Source organism: Carassius auratus, chromosome 40 (assembly GCF_003368295.1).
Source record: "Carassius auratus strain Wakin chromosome 40, ASM336829v1, whole genome shotgun sequence".
NCBI lineage: Eukaryota > Metazoa > Chordata > Actinopteri > Cypriniformes > Cyprinidae > Carassius > Carassius auratus.
In genome coordinates this window covers 11,731,613-11,756,776 of record NC_039282.1, presented here as the reverse complement: position 1 = coordinate 11,756,776, position 25,164 = coordinate 11,731,613, and the positions used below count along the sequence as shown (strand labels likewise).

The 25,164-nt window shown below is 37.0% G+C and overlaps 1 protein-coding gene across 1 annotated transcript in view; it reads right to left on the bottom strand.

Annotated features, from left to right (window-relative positions):
• LOC113058575 (GRB2-associated-binding protein 2-like) overlaps positions 1–21,913 on the bottom strand; it is a 69,567-nt gene extending 47,654 nt beyond the window's left edge. The window contains exon 1 of the mRNA XM_026226599.1: positions 21,574–21,913. Within this exon, the coding sequence (XP_026082384.1) occupies positions 21,574–21,645 (72 nt within the window). The 5' untranslated portion in view covers positions 21,646–21,913. The remainder of the gene's footprint in view (positions 1–21,573) is intronic.
• Positions 21,914–25,164: the final 3,251 nt, after the last annotated feature.

Genomic DNA, 25,164 nt, shown 5'->3' with positions numbered 1-25,164 from the left:
TTAAAGAACATATTAGATCAAACCCAAATTGAGAATCTACTCATTCTCAGCCCATTTAGATGAGTTTGTTTTTTTCATCAGAACAAATTAAGAAATTGTGCATTTTACATCACTTGCTAAACAATAGATCCTCTGCAGTGAATGGGTGCTGTCAGTATGAGAGTCCAAACAGCAGATAAAAACCTCAAAACTACACGACTACACTTTAACAATTTTTTTTTTTCAAAGAGACAAATTCATCATTAAAGTATTTTAATTGTTGCTTCTGGCTAAATTATTCCTCTATCTGTAAAAGTTGTCTTGTCTAAATCAGGGGAGAAATATGCACAGATCAAGGACTGTGCATTTGTGAAAACTGCCCAAAACAGTTCTAAACAGAAGATGTACTTCTACTTTTACTGAAGGGAGTATTATTATGAATTATGTAACATATGTTTATTTATTTTTTTATGAGTACTCTCATTCTGACGGCACCCATTCACTGAAGAGGATCCATTGGTGAGCAAGTGATGCTAAATTTATCCAAATCTGTTCTGATGAAGAAACAAACTCATCTAAATCGGGATTTGCCTGGGGGTGAGTAATTTTCATTTTCAAAACTTTTTTTTGTGGGGCCGATCGATTGTGCAATCAATTTTCGAACTAAAAGTGACAGCCCTATGGCGGCCATCGCATCATCCAATATAAGGAATTATTATTATTATTATTATTATTATTATTATTATTACAGAAAGTTTTATTATACTTTTAAGGGGGTGATTTTTGGCTAAATGTGGGGGGGGGGGAATCCATGTGGAAAAAAGCAGCCAGGACATTCCTACAATTTTCTCCAGTCGTGTTTCACGGAGAAAAATAAATGAGTCATGAGTTTGGAACGAATGGAATGAGGGTCAGTAAATGACGCCACACCAGAAACATTCTTTCCTGTGATAGAGTTGTTCACTGTATCAGTATAACATGTTACACTTTCAGTTTAATCAGTCATCGGTATGGATTCGCTAAAATCAAGTTTAGGTGGAGCTTCTGGAAATACCTTGGCTCGTTTAATCTTTCTTTGCCCTAAAGAATAGCAGTTTAACTGGACTTGGCAGATTGCTGATGGGCTTTTGTTGTTGCTCGAACACATCCGTAGTAGATCCTTGTTTGTGGTTTTTGGTGTGGCAGCTTTAGTGCTATGAGAAGCTCCACCCTCAAAAGCATCTCTGGCCACACCCATTTAAAGCAGAGCACAATGTACCATCAACAAGAAAGGACATTACGTACACTCACCTGATAAGGCCGCTCTTTTCCATTAAAAATGTATTCTGTAAACTATACATTCCAGGTTTATTCCATCTAGTTGATTGGTTTGTGAGTGAGTTAGTGATTGAGTGAGTGAGTGAGTGAGTGAGTGAGTGAGTGAGAGTACTAAGAAAGATGATAGCAAAAGAGGGATATAGAGAGGGAGAAAGATGCAATCACTTTAGTGCATCTCACCCTCTTCTCATTTGAATTTATGGCACTCTGGTGGCTGTAACATTGCTGAATGAGATTTGGAACAAAGCCCAGACCAGTTGAAGGAGGTCTGCATGACCTAGCTGGCTCACAACTACCACATTTAACTCATACATCACTGCTGGTCTCAGATTAGTAAAGCCTTTTATGTACTTTGCAGGATTTTAAAATGAACAGTTATCAAATGTATTATTATTTTTCTTTCATTTTAAGGCAAGAAGCCCCATGAATAGGGTAAACCTTTAATCAGTAGATATCACCGTTTTTTAGCATTTCACGTTTTCTGAAATGTTGTCTAAATATGCAAATTAACCATCATCTATTTACATATTTGCTCATTTTCATTCATTTCCAGAACAGAAATCTGAACAAATACACATAATCAATTACATGAAATCAATTCTTTTATTTTGTACCATTTGTTTTGTATTTGTATGTCATTTGCAGTGTTCTATGGGATGAGTAGTCAATTCCCTCATGCAAAAATGTAAGAACATAGCCTAGACGGAAACACAGCAAATCCAACCATCAACCATCATCATAAACTGAGCCAGCTATGTGGAATACACTCTAAAATATTTCTTAGTCATCTAGTTAAAACAAGCTAAATCTATTTCAGATCTGTGTAAAGGAAACATTGAAGGAAAAGGGAAAATCCAAATTGTTTTGAAGGAGTCACCTTCTAAAATTAGATGCAAAAAAAAAACCTTTTGTTTATTCCCTGGCAAAAGGCCTTTGTCTTTTCTGAGACGATAACTCGCGCAAACTCTTTTTATAAAGACGCTTAACAATACAGTAGAAAAAACAAACAAACAAGACAAACTTTGGTCATCTACAGAGGAACTCAGTAAAGCTCGCTCAGGAGATGGGAAACTAATCATGGCAGATCAAAAGTGTACTGAGGGTAATAAAACAATCATTTTTCTTTATTAAATATAAGTTGGGTTAAAAAGAGTTCCTGTAGCTCAAGTGGTAAAGCATTGCGTTAGCAAGCGCAATGTTGGGGGTTTCGAATCCCAGGTAACACATGTTAGGGGAAAATTGTTAGCCTGAATGCAATGTAAGTCACTTTGGATAAAAGTGTCTGCTAAATGCATAAATTAAATTAAATTTAAATATCGGTTCATCTGTAACAAGGTTTGTGCTTACAACAATGTGTTTTGTGAGGTAAACAATTGTGCTTGCTACTAATAGATTAATCCATCTGCATTAATATTTAGTAAAAACAAAATATGAATATGTATTACTGAAGGGCTCCCTGCAATTGTTCATCAAAGTAATAGAAAAATTGCAATTCAGTTTTCCTAAAAGCATGCAGACCTAATAATGATTCTTTTTAAATGTATTATTAAACACATTTTTTTACTTTTGTAAAATTAACAAAGTCCCTTATACGGAATACAATCATCAACATCATTTAATATTTTAAGTGGAAATAATTAACCAGAAGTGCCTCACCTGTATTACCTGTTCCAAACACACACACACACACACACACACACACACACACACTAACAGCTGAGCAAACACATGACTGTTGAGCTGCATCGCTCATCTAGACTCTACTTTTCTAAAGGTCAGGCCTCAGTAGCACACGGGGCGGTTGGGGTCTTTGTTTTGTGACAGTGGCAGTTTGGCCAGGCAAACTTTATGTAGGTCACACTCAAATACTGCATCTCCTTCTGTCTCATTGACATCTTTGTATACTCTGTTGTGAATCAGTTATGGACCTGAATTACTTTAAATGATGAAGTCCACTCATAATTCCATAGAATGTTCATCTGACATGCTGCTGTCCAGCAGGCGAATCTCTGTGCCCACAGAGGCAACGGTTAATCGATAACAGGGTCAAATGACAAACACATATTCCAGGAATGAGAGACAGAAAAAGAAAGAAAGATGTGTTAAAGAATATTCTATACAGATCGGGAAGACAAAGAAGAATGCATGAATTTGTTTGGGGTTCGAATTGTTTCATATCTCCAAATAAATGGATTGGAATGGGCTTTCGGTTAACAATAACAACCGGTTTATTCAAAATAGTACTTTCTCAAACTAAAAAAGTAAAATAACACAATACTAGGCTAGAACAAACAAATATCTCTTTCACAAGTCTTCCATGCAAATGACACAAATAGCAGCACAAGACTGCAAGAGTTTCACCATCATCATTACCACATCAACCAAGCTGTGAAGAACCAGATCAAAAATAGGTTCGCTCTCGTCTGGATGCTTACTTCTAGGGAAAGAGGGAGTTAAAAAAAAAAAAAAGTTTCGACAGAAAAGCAAAAGGTTCTTGTGTCAGTAAGACAAACGCTGTACTCCCACGTAGTATTTCTTGAAGAAAGAGGAAGCATGCACTTTATGTCTGTCTACATTATGCAAAGCTGTTAAAAGCATTTTTCAAATATCAGCCAGAGCTGCTCAAGGCCAGTGATAATGTATCCCTCAGAAGTGTGAACAGCACAGTTAAGTGTGAATTAACAGATTGTATTGATGCATTGTATAATGTCACACTGGACACCCACAAACAGTAAGCTTACGAGTTATTATTGCTTTTTTGCAAAAACGTATTTTACAATACTGTTTAGTTTTAAATATTTTCCAAGCAAGATAAAGGAATAATATCATCTCTGCATTAGCAAGACCTCTATGCACCTCAACTGAGTTTGATATTAGCACGTTACTAAGCTAACAATGCGACACTCTTATAAAACAAAAAACATGAATATTAAGTATAAACTATAATTTAATAACACTAAGTGACTCTTTTCAAATTTAAAAGGTATTACATTTTATTTATAATCAACATTTCGCTTGCCATGCCCACCATCATGGGATTTCAATCTTACATTAAAGTGCCCCTAATATCGGTTATGAAAGGTTCATATTTTGGTTTTGGGAGTCCCCAACAACAGGTTTAGATGCTTGTAAGGAAAAAAAGCACTTTCATTGCCTTATAATATGCATTTATTTTTACCTTGGTCATCAGCTCTCAAACGATTCGCTCAACGATTCATTTTTCCAAACCCCTCCTGTGCGTGATGCTAATCTGCAGTGATTGGTCCGCATCATGACTGTAATGTCTGATAAAGCAGCGTTTGTGAGAGCAGTGCTGCTTTGTGTACTGCATTACCGAGAAAACAGCTTTTTTACCGCTCCAAAAGCAGCACCTAGCAGCAGAAAAATTATTTATTTGCATTTTCGTTCAGACCAACGCGAAAAGACCAACAAGTGGGAGGGCAATATGCTAATGTTTCATGTTGATGTCAACACGAAACGGTTTAGGATTAGTTAAAAAAAAAAAATGACTTGTGTTAATTATTCAGTCTCGACTCTTTCTTTTGAGAGACAATAACATTACATTATACATGATGCACTTTCAGATTTTAAACTTTGCAGGATGTTTTCATTCACTTTGTTACACACTGCATGAGAGGTAATTTTCAAAAATCCGTAATAGGGAGACTTTAAATTACTTTGCAGTCTTACATTCTAATTTCTTTCCATTGCGTAGTTTTTAATTTTTTTCTCATCATTTTTCCTGGCCTTTGTGTTTACTTATTTATTTATTTTGGCAGAAGAGGAACAAGCATTGATTTGTGGTTAAAATCTGTTGTACTGGACTTCCCCCTTCTCACTTGTTTTAATTGACGTGTTTGATAGATGTTTTGCATGCACATCACAGAAATTTACTCTACACACACACACACAGCTGTAGTTCCTGCATGCTGAGCAGGTGTCTCTGTGTTTACATAAGTGACATCAGTTATGACACTGGAACGTTGTTCAAATAAACCCGACGATGTCTTGGCGTGTGACTGTACGGCCTAAAGATGGCTCATCATTTAGATATTTTCAGCATGCATATGTGGTTTCACACCGTTTTTCAATGTTTTTAGGGCCTCCAATGTAAACAGCACACCAAAATAATTTCTTTCCTTTCTTTAAACATGGTTTGTACTATGCACTTATAATGCCTGAATTTAGATTTTAAAAAGTTACCTTCTGGAACACCTGGAAAATCGGCTTTATTTAGTTGAAAAATGCTTAGAAGTCATGATGCACAGAAGTTCTGGCAACCAAAAATATTCAACCAAGAATGGATTTTTGGTTTTATCTGAAATAGTATTGGAGGGTTGAAAACAATGACCGAAATGGTAATGTTTATTTAGTATTTTGGTTACTTGGTTCCGTGTTTTTATTTTATTTTATTTGTTTCACACAACATGAATAAGCTACAAGAGGTTAAACAATTCAGCTGAGTGGACACTAGAACTTGGACAACAATAGTGATTTTTCAGTTTTAATTGTTCTTAGCTTTGATGAACCGTTCATCTCTTCCTTCTTATTCAAGGAAATACTACTAGTTACAGTAACTTGTTGCTACAGAACAAGATAAACAAATGAAAATCAGAAGGTGTTAAAGGAAAGAGTACAACTTGCTGAAATGTATCATGTATCAAGTAATCACACAATCAGTGTTTCAACTGAGGAAAGACATCAATATAACAGCTTGTAAACAATAAGGCATGCAGTACCTATACCAAAGTGCTTGAAGTTTAAAAGTAAGTTAACATTTTTTTAATTTAAATGTCTTTCCAAACCCAAAGAAAGAGAGAAAGAAAGAAAGAAACAGGGTCAGAACAGGCATCCCTGGCCCACATATTAGGGCTGTGCAATATGGACAAAAAAAAAAGAAAAACTATCACGTTTTTTTGACCAATTTTGCGATTTAGATTTTAATCATGATTTTGACACACACAGACATGCTTTACAGTCATAAATGCATTCAGTATAAATCTTAAACATTTTTCAAAAAGAAAACCAATTAGAGCTTTATCAAAAAGTTGTAACATGTCTCTAGAACAGACATAGGCCTAAGTCAAAATAATCACTAAGATGTCAAACAAACCGTCTATACATAAAACCCGTGTCAAGGAATTTGTTTTTTCTTTTTGCCATGCACTGGTCACAGAGCTCATTGTAGAGGTGCCTCAGGTGTTGAAATAGATTTGTTATACATTATACAGGTTTAAACGTACTCCGTTTGCAGTGCGTATACAGTATGTCTTCGCGTTTCAGAAGCATCAGCGAGAGTGCATTAATGTAATGCGAACGCACGTTAAAATAATGCGCGAGCGTGAATCTCTCCGCTCGCATGCAGATTTCCTTTGCTTTGGCACAAAACCAGACGCGCTAGCTCAAATACACACTGCTCTCACCCGGAAAGGGTGCGCGCACTTAAAACGTGTCTCTTTTCACTCAAACTGTTTCCTGTGCACTCACAACTCTCTATGCTCATGCGCTAGATTTTAGATATTTTCCGCCTGCAGTGTGAACGCTCTGATCCATTAACATGGGCTCGAAAAAATGCACATCACAGAAAGAGTTTGTAAACCTGGAGAGTGAGGCATATGCCCAGTAATGTTCTGTTCTTGGGCTCCATTTAGGCGTGCTTCATTCTGACTGGTTCGGGTGTTCGGGGCCACGGAAAATCGTGCTATTAACCAATTTAGAAATCGTACACGCTCAAATCGTGATTTTATTACGATTTCGATTAATCGCACAGCCCTACCACATATGCGGAACAGGTTTATGAAAAAGGTCTAAAACTGTTCATGATTTCATTTGATCCATTAGTTCACACAGTTCACTTACTGGATGAGGTGGATATTTATCTACAATCTATTGTAGGAAACAAAACTTGCAAATGTCTTGCAAATGTTTGTCACAATGGAGCAGCTCTTTATTGCATGTGCAGCTTGTGAATGACACTGCACTGCAGGAACAGACCAGTTATATCCATTTATATATATATATATATATATATATATATATATATATATATATATATATATCAAAATATGGGTACACTTTTGCTGGGAGTCCCTTGTGTTCCACTTCTGATAAAAGGTCTAGGTGTCTAAGTGGCTCCTGAAGGCAATGCTTGAGTAAAATTGAGACCCACTGCAATTCACATGAAAACCCTCAAGTTCCCCAATAGTCAAAATATAGATGTTTAACATTCAGCAGCTGTTACATTTCATGCACAGATAAAACCCACTAACCACACACACTCACTAGTACACTCAAGAATTAAGCAAGGCAGCTTATAAGTGTTCCTGTAGCTCAACTGGTAGAGCATTGCATTAGCAAGCAAGCAAGCGCAAGGTTGGGGGTTCGATTCCCCAGGAACACATGATAGGTAAAAATGTATAGCCTGAATGCACTGTAAGTCGCTTTGGATAAAAGCGTCTGCTAAATGCATAAATTTAATTTAAATTTAATTTATAAGGATATCAACAACATATAGGAAATGCAAATACCATCATGTAGTTCAGAACTTTAACGTTGGTTGAAGGTTGGCATACTGTACCAGTACTGTACTGTATACTGTACTCAACAAATACAGTTGAACTTCCATCTATCATATTTGATGTGCTCTATGTATGTGCACTGATCAATGTTTATAATTGAATAAAAGATTAAATGCAATCTGACTTTATGAACTTTTTGAAGCAACAGTTTTGGTGGACTGGACTTTGGGTATCACTGTATTATTATTATAAAAAATGTTGGGTGCAGGGTGAACATTGAACAATCCCTTTAAATGGCATCTATTATCTATTAACTATTATTTTTTAAGGATTTTATCTTTACTTTAATGTGTAACATAACTGTTTGCATATGTAAACAGTCTGCGAAGTTACAAAGCACCAAGGTTATGCCAAAGGAAGTTAATCTCTCCAACAGAAAACACTTGCCTCAAACGCCTCGTTTGCAGTCCAGCCATTATATTTTTGACTTAGCTACGTCATGATGTTACACATTTGCATTGCCCTCAGTGAACAGTTTGCTAAGTGATTTCATTGTGTTGAGGAGACACAGTTGTTTTTCTTCTGCGAGGGCAAAAAGAATTTCATAGTCTTCTAATAACAACACCATTACATAGATATAATAGTGTTTACAGTAAGCCTCAGGAGCTAAAACACAATTATGGAACTGGGTGTTATATTTCTGACACAATAAGCAGCTAACCAACCACAACAGACTGGGCCTGCTGACCAATCAGTGTAGACATTTCAGAAACTCAAGCTTTAAAGAAACAGCCAATAAAACAGAGCGTTTCAGGCAGAGGGTGAACAAGGTGCTGCAACAGTGTACAGTATATATGTTTTGAACTTTAAATCTTTTAACCATGTAAATGTATTCAACCAGGCACCCAAAATGTGCATATGTGCAAAACTAAATATGCATAGTGTGTGCTCTTTAAGATTGGTCTTCTTTGGAATAAAGGGGTCTGAACTTGAGCTCAAAAAAGTAGCATTCGCCCAAACAAAACTCATCCATCAGACTACAAGCTGGTGAAGCGTGATTCACTGCGTCAGAAAATATTTTTGTCCAGTGTAGGCACCCTTTACATCACTCCAAATAATGCTTTGCATTACACATGGTAATGTGAACCCTGCTGGAAAAAAAAAAAAAAACAGCTTAAACTAGAATCGGCTGGTTTTATTATTCTTAGATGGTCTCCCAGACTGGCCAAGCTGGTCTTTTGTTGGTCAGTCTAACCAGATCATGAAGTGTCCCAAAATCCTCTAAAACTAGCAAAACCTGAACAGAATGGGAGACCAGCTAAAACCACAAAACTAACTTAGTGTATGATATGTATGATAAACAGATATTTGCTGTCTTGGACTGAGGACAGTTGATTTTTTTTTTTTTTTTAAACACACTGTAACACACTCCAGCACACGGCGGTCCTGTGGCTGAGCTGTTGCTCCTAGACATTTCCATTTCACAATAACAGAACTTGCGGTTGACCACGGAAGGTCTCGCAGAGCAGAAATTTGACAAACTGATTTGTTGGAAAGGTGGCATTCTATGAGAGCAGCACGTTGGGTGTCACAGAGCTTCGGTTAACCACGTTCTAGCCTGAATGCTTGCCTAAGGAGGTTCCAGTAGCTGCAAGCTTGATTTCACGCACCTGTCCGAAATGGAAGCAGAAATAGTCAAAAACATTAACTGAAAGCAGGATGTTTACATAATGTCGCGAATTACTGGGGAATGCACCATGTACAATTATGCACAAACATATCAGCTTCGGTGAATTTGGTTTGTTGTTCTTTACTTTCATGCACTGGAATAAAATTATTCCGGCTCTTCCGTTCTACTGCATCGTGACTTTTGGGGATCCTGGGCAAACCAAATGAAGAATGATTGCATTTACTTACTGGAAGATCATTTCATACCACTTGAAAAGACGGAAGGACGGACGTGCAGTTGGAAAAAGCGAAAGAGAAACGGAGCAAAAGACTGACAGAGGTCCAATTAAGCTGATTAGTCTTATTCTGCTCGATGAGCCGAGCTGGAACTGCAAACTTCTGCATTCATCTGGCCAACAGTCTCCTCGACAAGGTGCAGAGCGCCAGCAAACCTATCAAACATTGAGCCCTGATGAGCAAAAGGCACATGCCTCACCTCTGAATGAAGCCATTGGGTGCTGATAGCTAGATCCAATCAAACGCATTTAATCGACACCCACTTGTATCCGTGTTTAAACTCTAAAGCCGGGGTTGATTTCCTGCCCTGATCCATTCATAAAGCCATGCATGAGAACGCTGAGTGACAGCGAAGCATTCGGGCTCATCAGAACTCTTTGTATCACTTCCTCCGCTCTCTGCCATCTGTGCTGTTTTTGTGTTTGAAAGCTGAACTAGAGTCAGCAGGGTTCATTTCAGTTGGGTTTGACTCAAAGCACGACAGCGTTATAATAGGGACAAGACGAGCGTACAACACAAGTCCTCTGAAGTCTCCCTCGGTAATCAGGTTGACTTCATCAGAGGCAGATTGTATCGCACGCTAATGTACCCTGATGATGAAGTAAAAAAAAAAAAAAAAAGAGAAAGTGGGCCACATCCTCCATCACATAAACAAGCCAGGCTGACCTGTAAACGCTGGCTTAAACCGCATGTTGTGCAATAGATGTTGCAACTCTGATTTGCACTGAAAGTTGAAGAAAAATGCTTATAATATGCAAAACTCACGGATGACATAATCACGGTAATGTTCCATTCACATGGCTCTTGTTACACACTAATAATTTAGATTTTTGAATGAAGCCTGTAAATAACCAGCCAGAATACCCTAGCAACTATCTAGCAATGCCCTAGCAACTATCCAGAGTACTTTAAAATCATGGAAAATGTAAAAATCTATTTATTTATTTTTAGGTTTGGGTTAGTATGTGGGATTGTTTTGAGTAATGTTACGTTGTGTTTTATTTTAATAATACTTTTATTCAGCAGGGAAGCATTACATTGATTAAAAGTGACTGTAAAGACATTTCAAATGTTACAAGAGTTCTATATCAAATTTCTGTTCATCATGGAACGCTGAGAATAATGTATCAGTTTCCACAAAAAACAAAAAAAACAAAAATTAAGCAGCACAGCTGTTTGAAACAATAATAACAGAATCATTTCTGAAGGATCATGTGACACCGATGACTGCTGAAAAATCAGCTTTGCATCACAGGAATTAAATTACATTTGAAAATATGTTTAAAATAGAAAACCGATATTTTAAATAGCAATATTACTGTTATTTTAAACAAGTAAATATAGCCTCGATGAGCATATGAAACTTTTTTTGAGAAAAATATGAGAAATGTGAGAAGAAAAATAAATATCTTATCAACCGCAAACTTTTGAACAGTAACGCCTATTTAAAAAAAAATACTTCCTTTTTTCTTTTTCCACCTGGCCTTCGAATTTTTGAATTTAATATTCAGAAAGCTGACAAACAACAGCATGTCTGTGGTATAAGGAAGTAAAATAGTATAAATAGAACATAAGTTATAAATATTAGTCAGTTTTTACTTCTTGTTTTCAGATTTTACCTGTTCTTCCCATTTTCATAAATATCACTGTTTAGAGCTACATTTTGTGGCATTAACTGACATCAATTAAGCTTCATGTACTGCATGTTCAGTGCGAGCAGAATACATTATGCAGTGGTTTAACAGGATCAACCGTTTAAAGAACTTCACACCTCATTCGGACTTGATTCTTGTTGCAGATATACACGTTACAAATTCAGGTTGCACACAGATAAGAAGAGTGATTAAGCAGTCCATCAAGAGTGTGTGAACTGATCCACCCAGGGAGAAATGCAACAGGCCGCTTCTACATTTCAATGCAGGGTGATAATGATTTAACAGAATCGGTGGAGAGTTTCACACAGTGCTTTGTTTTTTCAGTGACACATTTAAAATGTCATTAGAAGCACAGGTTCTTAAGAACTGTTTGGGTATTTCTGCCTGTTGCACCTCCACCGGTGGCCCGTTTTTTAATACATTAATGCTGTTATGAAAAAAAAACTTTCAAATGCAAGTCCTCCCTAGTGCTAGCAAGCTTTCTGAAGCTTTCACCACACTGAAGTAATTTGCATTGAGAGGTAATAGTTCACACAGGCCTGTGAAAAGTAGCTTCAGGAAGACAGGGCTTTGTCCTGAAACCATGTCTGAAAGAGAAACATGAAGCAAAGCCAGAGCAGTCCCTCTCCCATCATCTTAATGTGTGCCATGTGACCCCCCGGTCATCTGTCCCACACGTCATCCTCAATATAATGACATCACCTGTACGGGTGCCCTCAACTGTCAGAACAGACGGATGTTTAAATGATCTGATCCCATAATAACTGATCGCCATCTCTGAGTGTAATCGACTAATAGAGAGCTAGAAAGCAAAGCCCTCGAGCACTGGAGCGTTAGGACACAGGGAACACTGGGAATTTGTGTCCATTTGTATGAACTCATTTTTCTGGGAAGTGATGGGGAGATTATCAGGGTCATTTCAGAAATCAATCAATACCAATATGGGATCATCATTTTGCATCCCAAAAGCTTTTTATTCTAAGAAAGGGCTGGACAATAAAGTGCAGATTAAATAACATAATTATTGATATTGTAAGGCTTTATGTAAAAAATAATAAAATAAACTAATTAAAACAAAATAAGGGTATGGTGAATTATAAAAATGCATGACTACAAAATAATGAGGCGTTTTCCAAAGCATCTTAATCATACATAATAAGACACATACAGTAAGCAAATATCCAACCTAAAATGTATGAAGGTCATAATGAAATAAATGAGAAATAATGTTAGAATAATTTACCCAACAATATCTGCAAAACAATTCAAATACTTTGTCACATCCATAATCCCATTTGTTTTCACATTCATGGGACATACATGTGTTTTTTTATTTTTGTATTTTTTTATAAAAACAATTCTAGCTGTAGGATAATAACAGTACATCTTACTGGTCTACATAAGTAGTCAGCGCTTTGCAAATTTGCAAGAATACAGACACATGCCTTAGACTTCAATTAATGTCATCCAGTTTTAAATTAGCTTCTAAAACAGGCAACATAAGAGACCTTATTTTGACACACACACACACACACACACACACACATTTATTTTTTTATTCAGTGTATTGTATAGTGTATACAGTGTATTGTATTGTATATATATATGGGCAGGATCAAAACAAATATTAACACCTTGAAAATAAAAACTAATACAAGGCAATCAAACTTTTTTGAGTCATGAGATCATTATCAGTGGATTTTGATTTCCTATTATGATTAGATTCATTTTAGATTAGCTTGATTTCCTTTGATTTAGCGCTCTAAAAAAAACACCAGACTTGAAAAAAACCCAAACACGTCCCACTCATTTCCCCTCCTCGTGAAACCTCAGGCTGAACATTTCCTGTAGGTGCCATCCAGAGGAAGTCTGGAACATGCTACTGCTGCTGCTGAGCTTTCGGCTTACAACACAAACAGGTAGCTCCGCAGGACACGCTGAAGGCCAGGCTATTTACTATATAAAGATCCTCCATCTTGACTCTAATTTCCTGGCTAAAGAAAGGTCAGAAAAAGTGTGTCAAATAAAAGGCTCAAATAAAGGAAGCCATAACCCATCGTGGATAAATTATGTCATTTATATCTCATACTAAGCAGGAAACAATCATTACACTGGCGTTTTCTGTTTTCGCCTGTTTGGCGCATACCAGATGAACAATGATATTGCAGTAAGTAGATATGGATGAGGTAACAAGTAGTGATATAAGTTACACAGCAGAGTTTAATAACCCAGGTTCAACACAATTTAAAGGGATACTCCACCCCAAAATGGAAATTGTGTCATTAATCTCTCATAAAGTTGATTAATCCCCTAAATGATTTTGACGCTCTCCTCATATTGTTCATGTTTTGTGGCTATACAATACACTGAAAAAAAAAAAAAAAAGAACTATGTTTATGGAAGCGAATGGGAATTTCTGTAGGATGTGCAATGTGAAGCTTTATATCTTACAGTAATTCTAACTCTTTAAATCAGCTTTTGTTATTTTTACTGTGTTATTTTCTCATGGTTAAATTTTTTTAACATTGGCTATAACTTTAACAGTCATATTGTGTTTCAGTCATTTGGCCCTGGTCTTCTTTAATCTTATCGCACTGGACTAAAACTGATCATTGAGGACTACAATCAATCAGTTTCAACTGGAAATACAAAACCTGTGCTAACTAAAAGAAAACAAGTTGTTAAAACAATCAAATCCAAGTTAGTATAACAAAAGACTTACACTTAGAATGTTTAAAAGGCTAGTCATTTGTGACCCTGGACCACAAAACCAGTCGCTGGGGTATATTTTTAGCAATAGCCAAAAAAACACTGTGTGGGTCAAAATTACACATTTTTCTTTTATGCCAGAAATCACTAGGATATTACGTGAAGATCATGTTCCATGAAGATATTTTGTAAATTTCCTACTGTAAATGTATCAAAACTTAATTCTGGATTGGTAATATGCATTTGGACAACTTTTAATGTTATTTTCTCAGCACCCTCAGATTCCAGGTTTTCAAATAGTTGGCCAAATATTGTCAGATCCTAACAAACCATACATCAATGGGAAGATTATTTATTCAGATTTAATCTCAATTTAGAAAAATTGTGAAAAAAAAAAATTAGAAAAACATTTGACAGTGAACAGCACAAAGGTTACACAGAAAAGTTATTTTCACACTAAATTCACGTTAACACTGATATTGTTTATGCCTTGTGGCTATATTACCGAAACAGGGAGTAAAATAATATTCCAGCATGCTCATTTTACAAAATTCTGCAGCTTATAATTTGAAATATTTCATATAACTTTACACAGAAAATGGTAATACGTATTATGTCCCCCTCATAATAATCATGTTCACACTAATATTTTTGTCTTGTGGCAATACAATGTTTACAGACTGGTCCCATTAATTTCCATTGTAAGTGTTTCCCTGCAATCTAGACTTCATTTCATTTATTTATTTAAAGAAAAATTATAGTTTTTTGTTTTTGTTTTTTGTGGTGATCAATATTATGCCTCAAGTGCTGTCGATTAAGCTGAGTTGTACCAAACGCGAGGTGATGGGTTTCCTCAAATCTCAGGAAGCACCATTAGTCGTGGCTATTGCTGAACTCTCAGGAATTTAATAGTAATCTACACAGACTCATTAACTCAACCTGAATGGACACATTTAGCTGAGCATCTAACAGCGCTCAAAGGACAACCAGCTGTCTGCAATTTCAGAATTGAGAGCAAATCCAATGTGTGTCAGATGATGTGAAACAAGGAGGATATCTGTTTGAGCATTGGTTTGCCAGTCAAAGCAGGAACTGGGAGGTGTTCAGCGCTAAACTCGGAGGGCAAGGACGTCCCAGCGCCCCTCTGCAAAACAACAGTATGGTCGGCAGCTGTCTGTCTGTGCGCCTGCATCCAGCACGTGAAGTACACTTTCCAGATGACAACACAGTGTAGGGAGGACATGTTGGAGTAGGGAGAGAACACTCTGCAGTCACCTTCCCCTGATATGATCATGCAGGAATGTAGTGGATTATGCAAACAGACATGTTTTGGAGGTGATGTCAGATCAGGTGGGTGGTACCAACCACTGCTCTAGCTGCCTGAACGTTATGTTACACAAGCACAGTTGAGATATTCTCACCTCTTTCTGCTCAGGCACTTTTAATGCCTACAAATGATCAACAGATTCAAATGAGAGGCGACACAGAGGAAGCCAATGGCAGTTGTAGGAAAAGGAAATGAGAAGCTGTAGTGGGAAATGCCTGAATTGTCCATTTCCAACCTTCAGTTTTATTGCAGTACACAGCCTTTGGCACAGCTTCACAGGTTTGACATACAAGTAGGACAATCTTATTGACAGAATTAAAGATACATGGGTGAAAGTACCCAAATATAAACCCTAAAGTTCATAATATTTTTTTTTATTTCCATATAGTTTTTTATTATTATTTTTTTATAGTATTTTATAATAATTTTTATTTATTTTATTTGTATTGATAAAATGTTTTAATTATTAAAATACAAAATATAAATTTCCTTCAATAAGAAAAGTATGGTATCACAGTATTTTAGGTATATTACAAGGCTGTGGCTATTTGCACTACATGTAAGTGCAAATAGCAATAGATGCTATTTACATTAAGTGCAAATAGCTATAGATTCTATTTACATTATGTTAAAATAGCAGGATTTTCTGTTATTTATACTATGTATTGCAAATAGTGGCAATAATCTGCAACTCAGTACTGTAGTATGCAATAATAACTTTAGTGTAAATTTTAATTCAAATTTTAAATGGATAACACCTTACTGGGACAATAAAGCTCTCCCTACACCTACCCGATATTTTATTTTCAACTTTTAGTTGAACCTTAGTTTTTAATTGAAAATAAATGCCTTCTTGTGTGATCTGAAATTTGAAAAGGGAGAAGTCTTTGGATACAGGAAGAAGAATCGGAAATGACGCATATTGCGTCTTACGTCCAGACGCTAACCGTGCGTCGCTGTTTACATCGGGATATTGGCGACTGATTACACATTCCATGAGTAACTCTCTCTGCTCATGCATGAAATCGGGTTATCCCGAATGTTTCAGAAACCCAAATAGTGACCTTAACCCGACCATAACCCGAATTTTAACAGCTTGTAAACGTAGTCGGTGATCGATCGCGTCAAAATGAGTATGACACGTTTTACCCAAGTGGGAACCTTCCGGTCTCTGTCGTGAAACCAACACAGAAGTGACTAAAAACGCAATTCATCGACTGAGCGCTAGAGGCTAGCTCCAAAAGGGAGTCAGTCCCATATACCTCCCAAGTTAAAATACCAAACTTTACAGCGAAAAAATAAAATAAAAATAATAATAATTTTGACAGCCTAGTACAAAAAGTGGTTTTGGTCTATAAAGCTACTTTTGGCCTTCATGACAGCTGTGAGGGGGTTATTTTTTTTCTTTTCTTTTAAATGATATTAAGTCTTAAAGTTCTGCATAATTAAGGGCGTGGCCACTTGAGTGACAGGTGGATCGCAGCTGCTGTCACTACCATCGGGCTAGGTGGGCGTGGCTTCAGCAACCAGCTCCCGCCTCTTTGCTTATTTACAATTATGTGCAGTGACGTGCTGCAAAGATGGCGATGGCCGGCTCCGCCCACTTTAGGTCTCAAAAATGCTCTTCAGAAACCTACGATGACGTCACGGACACCATGTCCATATACAGCCTGGTTTTACCATCTATGCCACTAGAACTGACAACTGTCATCTGTCTTTTGTAATGTTGACAAGCCGAATCACAAGTTGGTGGGCGGACTTAGTGTAATTAGCCTCTGTCAACAAAGTGGGCTATTTGCACTTGGTTAAAATAGACATTCTGATATTATAATATTTCATTAAAAACAATGACTACATCCTTGACACATTGCAGTAATACAGAAAATGTGCTTAATTGTCTTGAAAATAATTTCACAGTCCAAACAGGCTAAATGGTCCTAAAATGTGTTATTTTTTTCTTATGTGTTTATCTTGTTCTATTTTTCCAAATTATTTATTTTTTATTATTTCAAGTTTTGTGGTTAAGTATGACCCGGAAACTCTGTCATGAGATTCACTGTAGGGTTTTTGTTGTTTTTTCCCCATGAGAATCTGTTTTCATCTGCATAACCATCATGAACTAGGAGGCTATTCAGAACCATAAAATACAGAATTTTCCATCTGATAAAACAAGTGGGGGCCTGAGACTGATATCGCTGCAGATGCATGTGCATTTCCTTGTTTGCTTTCATGCCCTCTCTAATGCATCAGATATATAAATGGAGATGTCTTTATCTCAGTCATACTTTTATTGCAAATACATACTTGTCATAAAGAATGACATAATTAAATGAAGAAAAACAGGAAAATATCATAAAAACTTAAGGCAAATTAAGGCAAACATAGACTACTCTCCTATTAAGGTCATAAAAATCATCAGCAAACTTACTACGTCAGTTTTCAACTGTTGCTACTAGGCTATAACTGCCCAAAGTGTTTGGCATGACTATTTGCATACTATTTACATGAGAGGATTGACGTTAAGGAGATACCTTCTAAAGCGTGTATTTACCTGTTCTACTTTAAGGACACTTTCTTTTCTTTTTTTTTACTCTGAAACAGTAATAAAATGAAATAAACAAGTTTGCAGAATGAAAAAAGTCAAAGAACACTTTATACGAATAGAATAAGAAAGTACTAATCCATCCATAATAAATCCACTACAGTCTCTACTGAGAATGAATGCATTAGTCACATTGTTAGTATTTGCCTTGGCATTCACTCTCAAACTTCAAAGGAACCCAAAACGCTTATAGGTCAACGACAAACTAAATGTGAGTTGAACACTTCACTAATCCAAAAACATGTGAAAAGACCAATCAATCCTTAACCAGCCCAAACTGTCCGGTTCTTTTCTTCCCAAAAACACCTTACAAGAGGAATGCTGAAATCCACAGCTGCTTTAAATATCTCTCTAAATTAGGATGTCAGTAATGTCAGATGACAGAAGTTCAGGGCCCTTAATGGCTGTCATTGTCCAGTGTCAGCCTGTTTAATTGGAAGGAATTTTTTAGATGGGACCATTAGTCCCTTTGGCACAGGCTCTCCTGTCCAGCTGATTTGATAATGCCTGCCGAATGTCCATACTTGGCCTTTCGGGCCTTTTGTTATGTGGATGTTTGGATGCATGACCTCCAGATCACAATGTACAGCTTGTGGACTAAAGGAGTAGTTTGGCCAAAAGTGGAAATTCTGTTATTATTTAATATTTACTAACCGTCATGCTGTACCAAACTAGTTCGCTGTTAATTTTCCACTGAATACGAAAACATTTTAAGTAACAAAACATCGGTAGTCTTGATATGCAAACAGAAGCTCCAAAAAAAAACACCAATTAAGTGCCACAAAACATTCCATATACTGCAGCAACACACAGGTTTAAGGTAACACTTTAGAATAAGGTTCCATTAGTTAATGTTAGTTAACTACTTTCGTTAACATGAACTAAGCAAGAACAATCCTTCTACAGCATTTATAAATCTTAGTTCATGTTAATTTCAACATTTACTAATGCATTATTTAAATCATAAGTTGTGCTTGTTAACATGCACTGTGAATTACCATGAACTAACAATGAATAACTGTATTTTCATTAACTAAAATTAACGAAGATGAATAAATACAGTAATAAATGTATTATTCATTGTTTGTTCATGTTAATTAATACATTAACTAACATTAACTAATGGAACCTTATTCTAAAGTGTTACCATAAAAGGTACCACCTACAGTAAATTGATGGTTTAACAAAAGCAAACGTCAGTTAAAAACACATTTGCTTAAGCAACCATTTCATTTTAGCTTGCTTCTACAAGTCTTTGAGTTATTTTATCATTTCTTGTGTTTATCTCGGTGTTGCAAGTGCAACGCCATACCAGGTGCGCCACTGAGCAAGCTTACTATGTTAGAAAAGCAATACACGTGTAGCTGGTTATGTGATGCAAATGTCAAAACGCATTAGTTTACAAATCATGCACTAAGTGTCTTTAGATCATAACAGTTGTTGGTGTTTTACTTCCTCTAGTGTTCATTTCATTTAGATACTGCGGTGAAATGCATGGATACAACAGGAAAGTTGTTTGAAGTTTCACAAAAATTTAGCCGGCGTGCTTTACCAATGAGCCTATTTTGCATTTCTGAGCGAACTACACCTTTAACTCAGTTTTTTTGATTCAAGAAGTATCGACCTTCACTTATAAGGTAAACATGTGTCTGCTTTTCCTCTGCCCGGCCCCAGCCTCCCACTTATTTTGACACTAGCAGTTCCTGTGCTGTTCCACATAAGACTGGGCTGCTTTATGTTGAAGACAATGAGGAAATGACCTAGCATGTGTGCATCTTTGGACATACAGATACGGGCTCTCCCGATGAAACCGAGGAAGGAGAAGGAGAGAGCAGGAGAGTGAGATGACATCATGGCAAAATCAAATAGGAGGATGGAGAAGTCCTGTAATGCAACTGTATAGATAAACATGAGACAGCTGTATTTATGAGATCTAGAACCGAAGGCATTCCCAGCTTTTGTGCAGGATGCATTATGTGCTTTGAGGAAACAAGAAAGCAACAGTCTCCAATGTTCAGCCACCAAAGAAGGATGTGAGGCCTCCACATGTCCAACAGTAGTCTCCAGTTTACAGTAATGCAGCAACTGGCTACAGCCAAGCTAATATCAGATGAAAGAGGGACAGTAAACAGTTTGTGCACTTTTAATAGGAACAGTTGCATAGATAGCTGTCCAAAACCGAATTAGGAGACATACGGTGTCTCTGTTGTGTCCCCATTGTGTACAGCTTCCATAGTTCAGCTAAATCCAGATTATAATAGTCATAATCTTATTATAAAAGCAGGTATTATTGGTGGTCATCCCAAATAATAAATGCAGTGTTGTGTCCTCTTATGGTAGTGCATGAACTAGTCAAAGGTTTTTCTGTTTTACATGAGATGAAGTGCAAAACAGACAGCACCCTGCTAAGGCTAGGACAACAATATAGATCAAGATAAATATATTCAGGCCGATTAATGAAATGAACTTAAGAAATATTGTGCACTTGCTTGATTTCAGCAATGTTGTGCCTCACTGTCATCATCGTTGAAAGTAAGTTTTTGTTTACGTTCAGCTTGCTGGATCTAATTCGCTCTAGAGTGTTTTTGGACTATACTGACACCTACTGGTCAGGATGAATGAAGTTTTGTCTCTTTAGCAATTGCTTTGATTACAAAAACACCCCGGTTTCATGCCATACTTCATTTTAGTACTGACTGAAAACGGTATACAGAATAAACATTCGGTCAAACGCATGACATGACGGGTCATGTGATTTCACCACATATAAGCCTTGTTTGTTTGTTTTTAAAAGACTGGTCAACTTCTCAGAAATACTGTTAATTGTTTAATATTAAATATGTTAAATGTACTATTAGCAACAATATACGAACTGCACCTTTACTTTGTGCAATGTTTAAATCAGCATTATATATGCAGCCCTGCAGACACTGACATAATGATCTACATTAAAAACAGTATCAGTCAGATGCACCTCATTTTATTTTAGTCTACACCTCAGTTGCTATCACTAGGTTTATGCACAGGCTCATCTTTATGTACACTATTTATAAAAAATATAGCAGCAATCAGACACCCTGCTCTCTAAATATCATATTATCTGCTAAACCAGCAGTCTAAGTTGTATTGCTGGCCTTATCTGGTTTCCCAGCCCGGTCAGGCTGGTCTGTTTGCTGGTTTTAGAGGGGTTTTGGACACCTGCTATCTGGCTAAACACATGCGAGCATTGCCAACTATGACAAGCAAAGCATCTTAGCCAGGTTCAAGTTGTTTATTATTATTTATTTATTTTTTCCCAACAAAACTGTCATTGAAACCACAGCGAAGCACATCTTGTTGACTTATAAACTAATATCCACCTGCATTTTCTTTTTTTCTTTTTAGAAGGATGAATAGATTCCTATCAGATAGTTGGTTAATAAAGTTATGCACAGCTTTCTTCGTCACTGTTGCTGTATTTAAAGCACAATTTTCTGACACAGAAGAGCATGAAACACTTACATATCTCCGCAGCTTCTTCTCGGGTGGCGACTTTCTCAACCATCCCTGACAGATGATTTCCCCTCCGCTCATTTTACAAAAGGAAACACACAAGCACACCAGTAAAATCACTCTGAAGTCCTCAGATGATGCGGGTCCATCTATGTGGGTCCGCGTGTGGATGTAAACTGCAGCGCTGTGATGATGGGACGCGTCCTCGGAGCTCAGCGGGACTCAGTGTAAACACTACGCGCGTGAGAGACGCGACTCGAGATGAGGGGGAAAAAACTCGAGTTGTACGCAGCTGTAGGAAGTACTGTTGGTTGTCTGCTGTTTGTTTTCCCACTCACTCGCACACACCACGCCCACTGAAATGAAGGGACGGGACTCTCTCACGATAGGGATGAACGAAGACAATGAACCACAAGCGTGGAGTTCACTGCGCCGACACCGACTCACACATAGACTATAGTTAGTTTATCGTGCACTTATTTTAAGTCTTAATTTAATTTACATTAATATTTATTTACTTAAGGGATAGTTTAATGCATCATGTTATAAAACAAGCCCAAGCAGAGAGCACTTTAGTGTTACTTAGTGTTACCGATTGTATTATTAGTTTGAGAAACACGCCACCTAGTGGATGAATTTTTGTAATGCAACATCAGCTATACGCACTTAAGTTGTTGCGCTCTTATTGGGACCCAATAATTGGGTTAAAAAGGTTATTTATTGTTAATTTATTTAATTTATTTAACTTGCATTTTCAAACACCAGGATTTGTTTATTATTTTATATTCGAACGCTGTAACAATTTACAATACGGGTGCAGTAATAAGCATTAATTTATTCTTAACTAATGCACAGCTGATCATAAGTTAATGCTCAGCTAATTAAGAACTAAACCATTAATTAATGGTTACTAAACTAATTAAAAGTCTGATTAATAAATTAAGTAATATGTGAATTGCTATTAATGAAGTGTGTCATTATGTACTAATTGTTTAACAATAATATTAACTAATAGTATAACTTAATGTTAATTGCCACATTATTTCAACTTCCATATATATACATATATATATATGGAATATATATATATATATATATATATAATGCTTTTTATTTTTTCATTTAAAAGAAAGAAAATAAAACTTTTATTCAGAAAATATTTTAAATTGATAAAGTGACACGATTTCTATTTTGAATAAATAAATATATAGAGCAAAAAGACAAATATAATAATAATAATAATTATATTGTGCTGATATTCTTCTCTTTACATTAAAAGTCTCTGCAGCCCATCTCCAGATATGTAGAGGTTATTGATTATGAAGAATCAAGTTCAAGACCCGAGGGTGAGTTTACTGGCACAATCCCAAACATAACACACACATCTTCCAATATCTGTGAAGCAATTCCACAAAACTGTCTTCTTCTACTTGTCACGGACAGAAGAGAGAGACAACAGGGTATACAGGTAAGTAGATGTTTATTGGGATAATGGAGACAGAAGATGGTATTACGCAATCTTGCAGAGGAATGGTTGAGCTGAGTGAGATGTTAATAGGATGACTTGAGGATACTTGCTGTACAGATGAAGGGTGGACACAGGAGGAACTAACAGAACACAGAGGATAGATGGTGGCAGGTAAGCTGGAGGATCAGACGGTAAGGTATTCAGATATTTCCTAGAGTAGCTCAGAGAGTAGAGTCGGTGTTTCTCTGACGAGACCAGACAGAGAGTGAAAGGAACTGTGGGCTTAAGAAGTGGCAGTGATGAGCGGGTGCAGGTGTGGTGACTTCAGTAATCTGGTGATAATGAGCGGATGGGCGGAGTCGGGTGATTGGACTCTGATGGTGTGGCAGGTGTTACTGGTGCCTCCGTGACACTACTCATCTTTTAACATTTGCTGGTGATATGCAATCAGCAGTAAGCTGGGATTCGGTGACATCTATAAGGCATTGGACTCATTTGGCAGATGGACTAATGATTGCTTTACTTACCTCTACTAGTTCTCTGAATTATTTCTAATACTTTTGACGTCACTTAATTCTTTGCAAGCCATCCACTGTATTTTATATTCAATCTAACTTTTTACTTAAAACAAATAAAGGTTCTTTATTGCCATCTATGGTTACATAAACCTATTAACAGTCATGGAAACTTTCCATTGCACAAAATGTTCTTCAGATTAAAATATCATTAATGTTAAGTTTGAAAAAATAAAAAAAATAAAATAGGTTCACTTTACTGTTCTTTTAAATAGTGTATAATTAAAATCCAGGTTTTTAATTACTTGTGTTTGTTGTATTGCTATAATTTATGGTGTCATAACATATTAATTGCATTTTCGTCCATCAGGTAGCAGTAAAATTTGTCAAAAAGACAAAACACACAGAATATTTCAGTATTGTGAGTGGTTTTTCACTGGACAAACTTGCCTAAGACTGAGTAAAATTTCAATTTTTCACCGTAAAATATTTCTTTCTTCCAGCCTGATCATCCCAAGCCTGTTCCCAAAGAAGTAACCCTGACAATCCTGGCCAATAAAAGCCCAGCGATGAACATTATTATGCTGCTGGATTGACAGGACCAGCAGAACTTCTACGTCATGGTCGTCCAGCATTTCTCGAGCTGCATACATGTTTCACTTTATGGATCACAACAGAGGCAGCACTGGGAATCCTTCAGTGCTGTATGGGATGGTGGGGGGCAAGTTCGGGAGGGAGTTCAGCTTCCTGACAGCCTGGTGGATGAAGCTGTCCTTCAGTCTCCTGGTCCTGGCCTGGACACTCTGCAGTCTCCTACCTGATTGCAGCAGGCTGAGGAAGCTGTGTGATGGGTGGGTGGGATCACCTGTGATGTAGAGGGCTTTACAGGTGAGGCAGGTTCCGTAAATTTTCTGGAGGGAGGGGAGAGAGACACCAATGATGCTCTCACAATACGTTGCAGAGTCTTTTGGCAGGACGCGTTGCAGGCGCCATACCATACAGTGATGCTCTTTAAGCTTGACAGGATGCTCTCGATGGTGCCTCTATAGAAGGTGTACATGATGGGGGCCGGGGCTCTGGCTCTCCTCAGTTTGCGGAGGAAGTAGAGACGCTGTTGTGATTTCTTGGCCAGTGCTTTGATGTTTTCATTCCAGGAGAGGTCCTCTGTACTGTGCACACCCAGAAACTTGGTGCTTCTCACTCTCTCCACAGTCGCACCGTTGATGGCCAGAGGAGCGTGCTGAGTGTGCGCTCTCCTGAAATCTACAACAATCTCCTTCGTCTTCTCCACGTTCAGAGAGAGATTGTTGTCACTGCACCCCTTTTCCAGGTGGATCACCTCACTCCTGTAGTTTGTCTCATCTTTGTTGCTAATGAGACCCTCCACAGTCATGTCATTCGCAAACTTAATCAATCACCTTTATTTATATAGTGCTTTAAACAAAATACATTGCGCCAAAGCACTGAACAACATTCATTTGGAAAACAGTGTCTCAATAATGCAAAATGATAGTTAAAGGCAGTTCATCATTGAATTTAGTTATGTCATCTCTGTTCAGTTGAAATAGTGTCTGTTTTAATTTGCAATCAAGTCAATGATATCGCTGTAGATGAAGT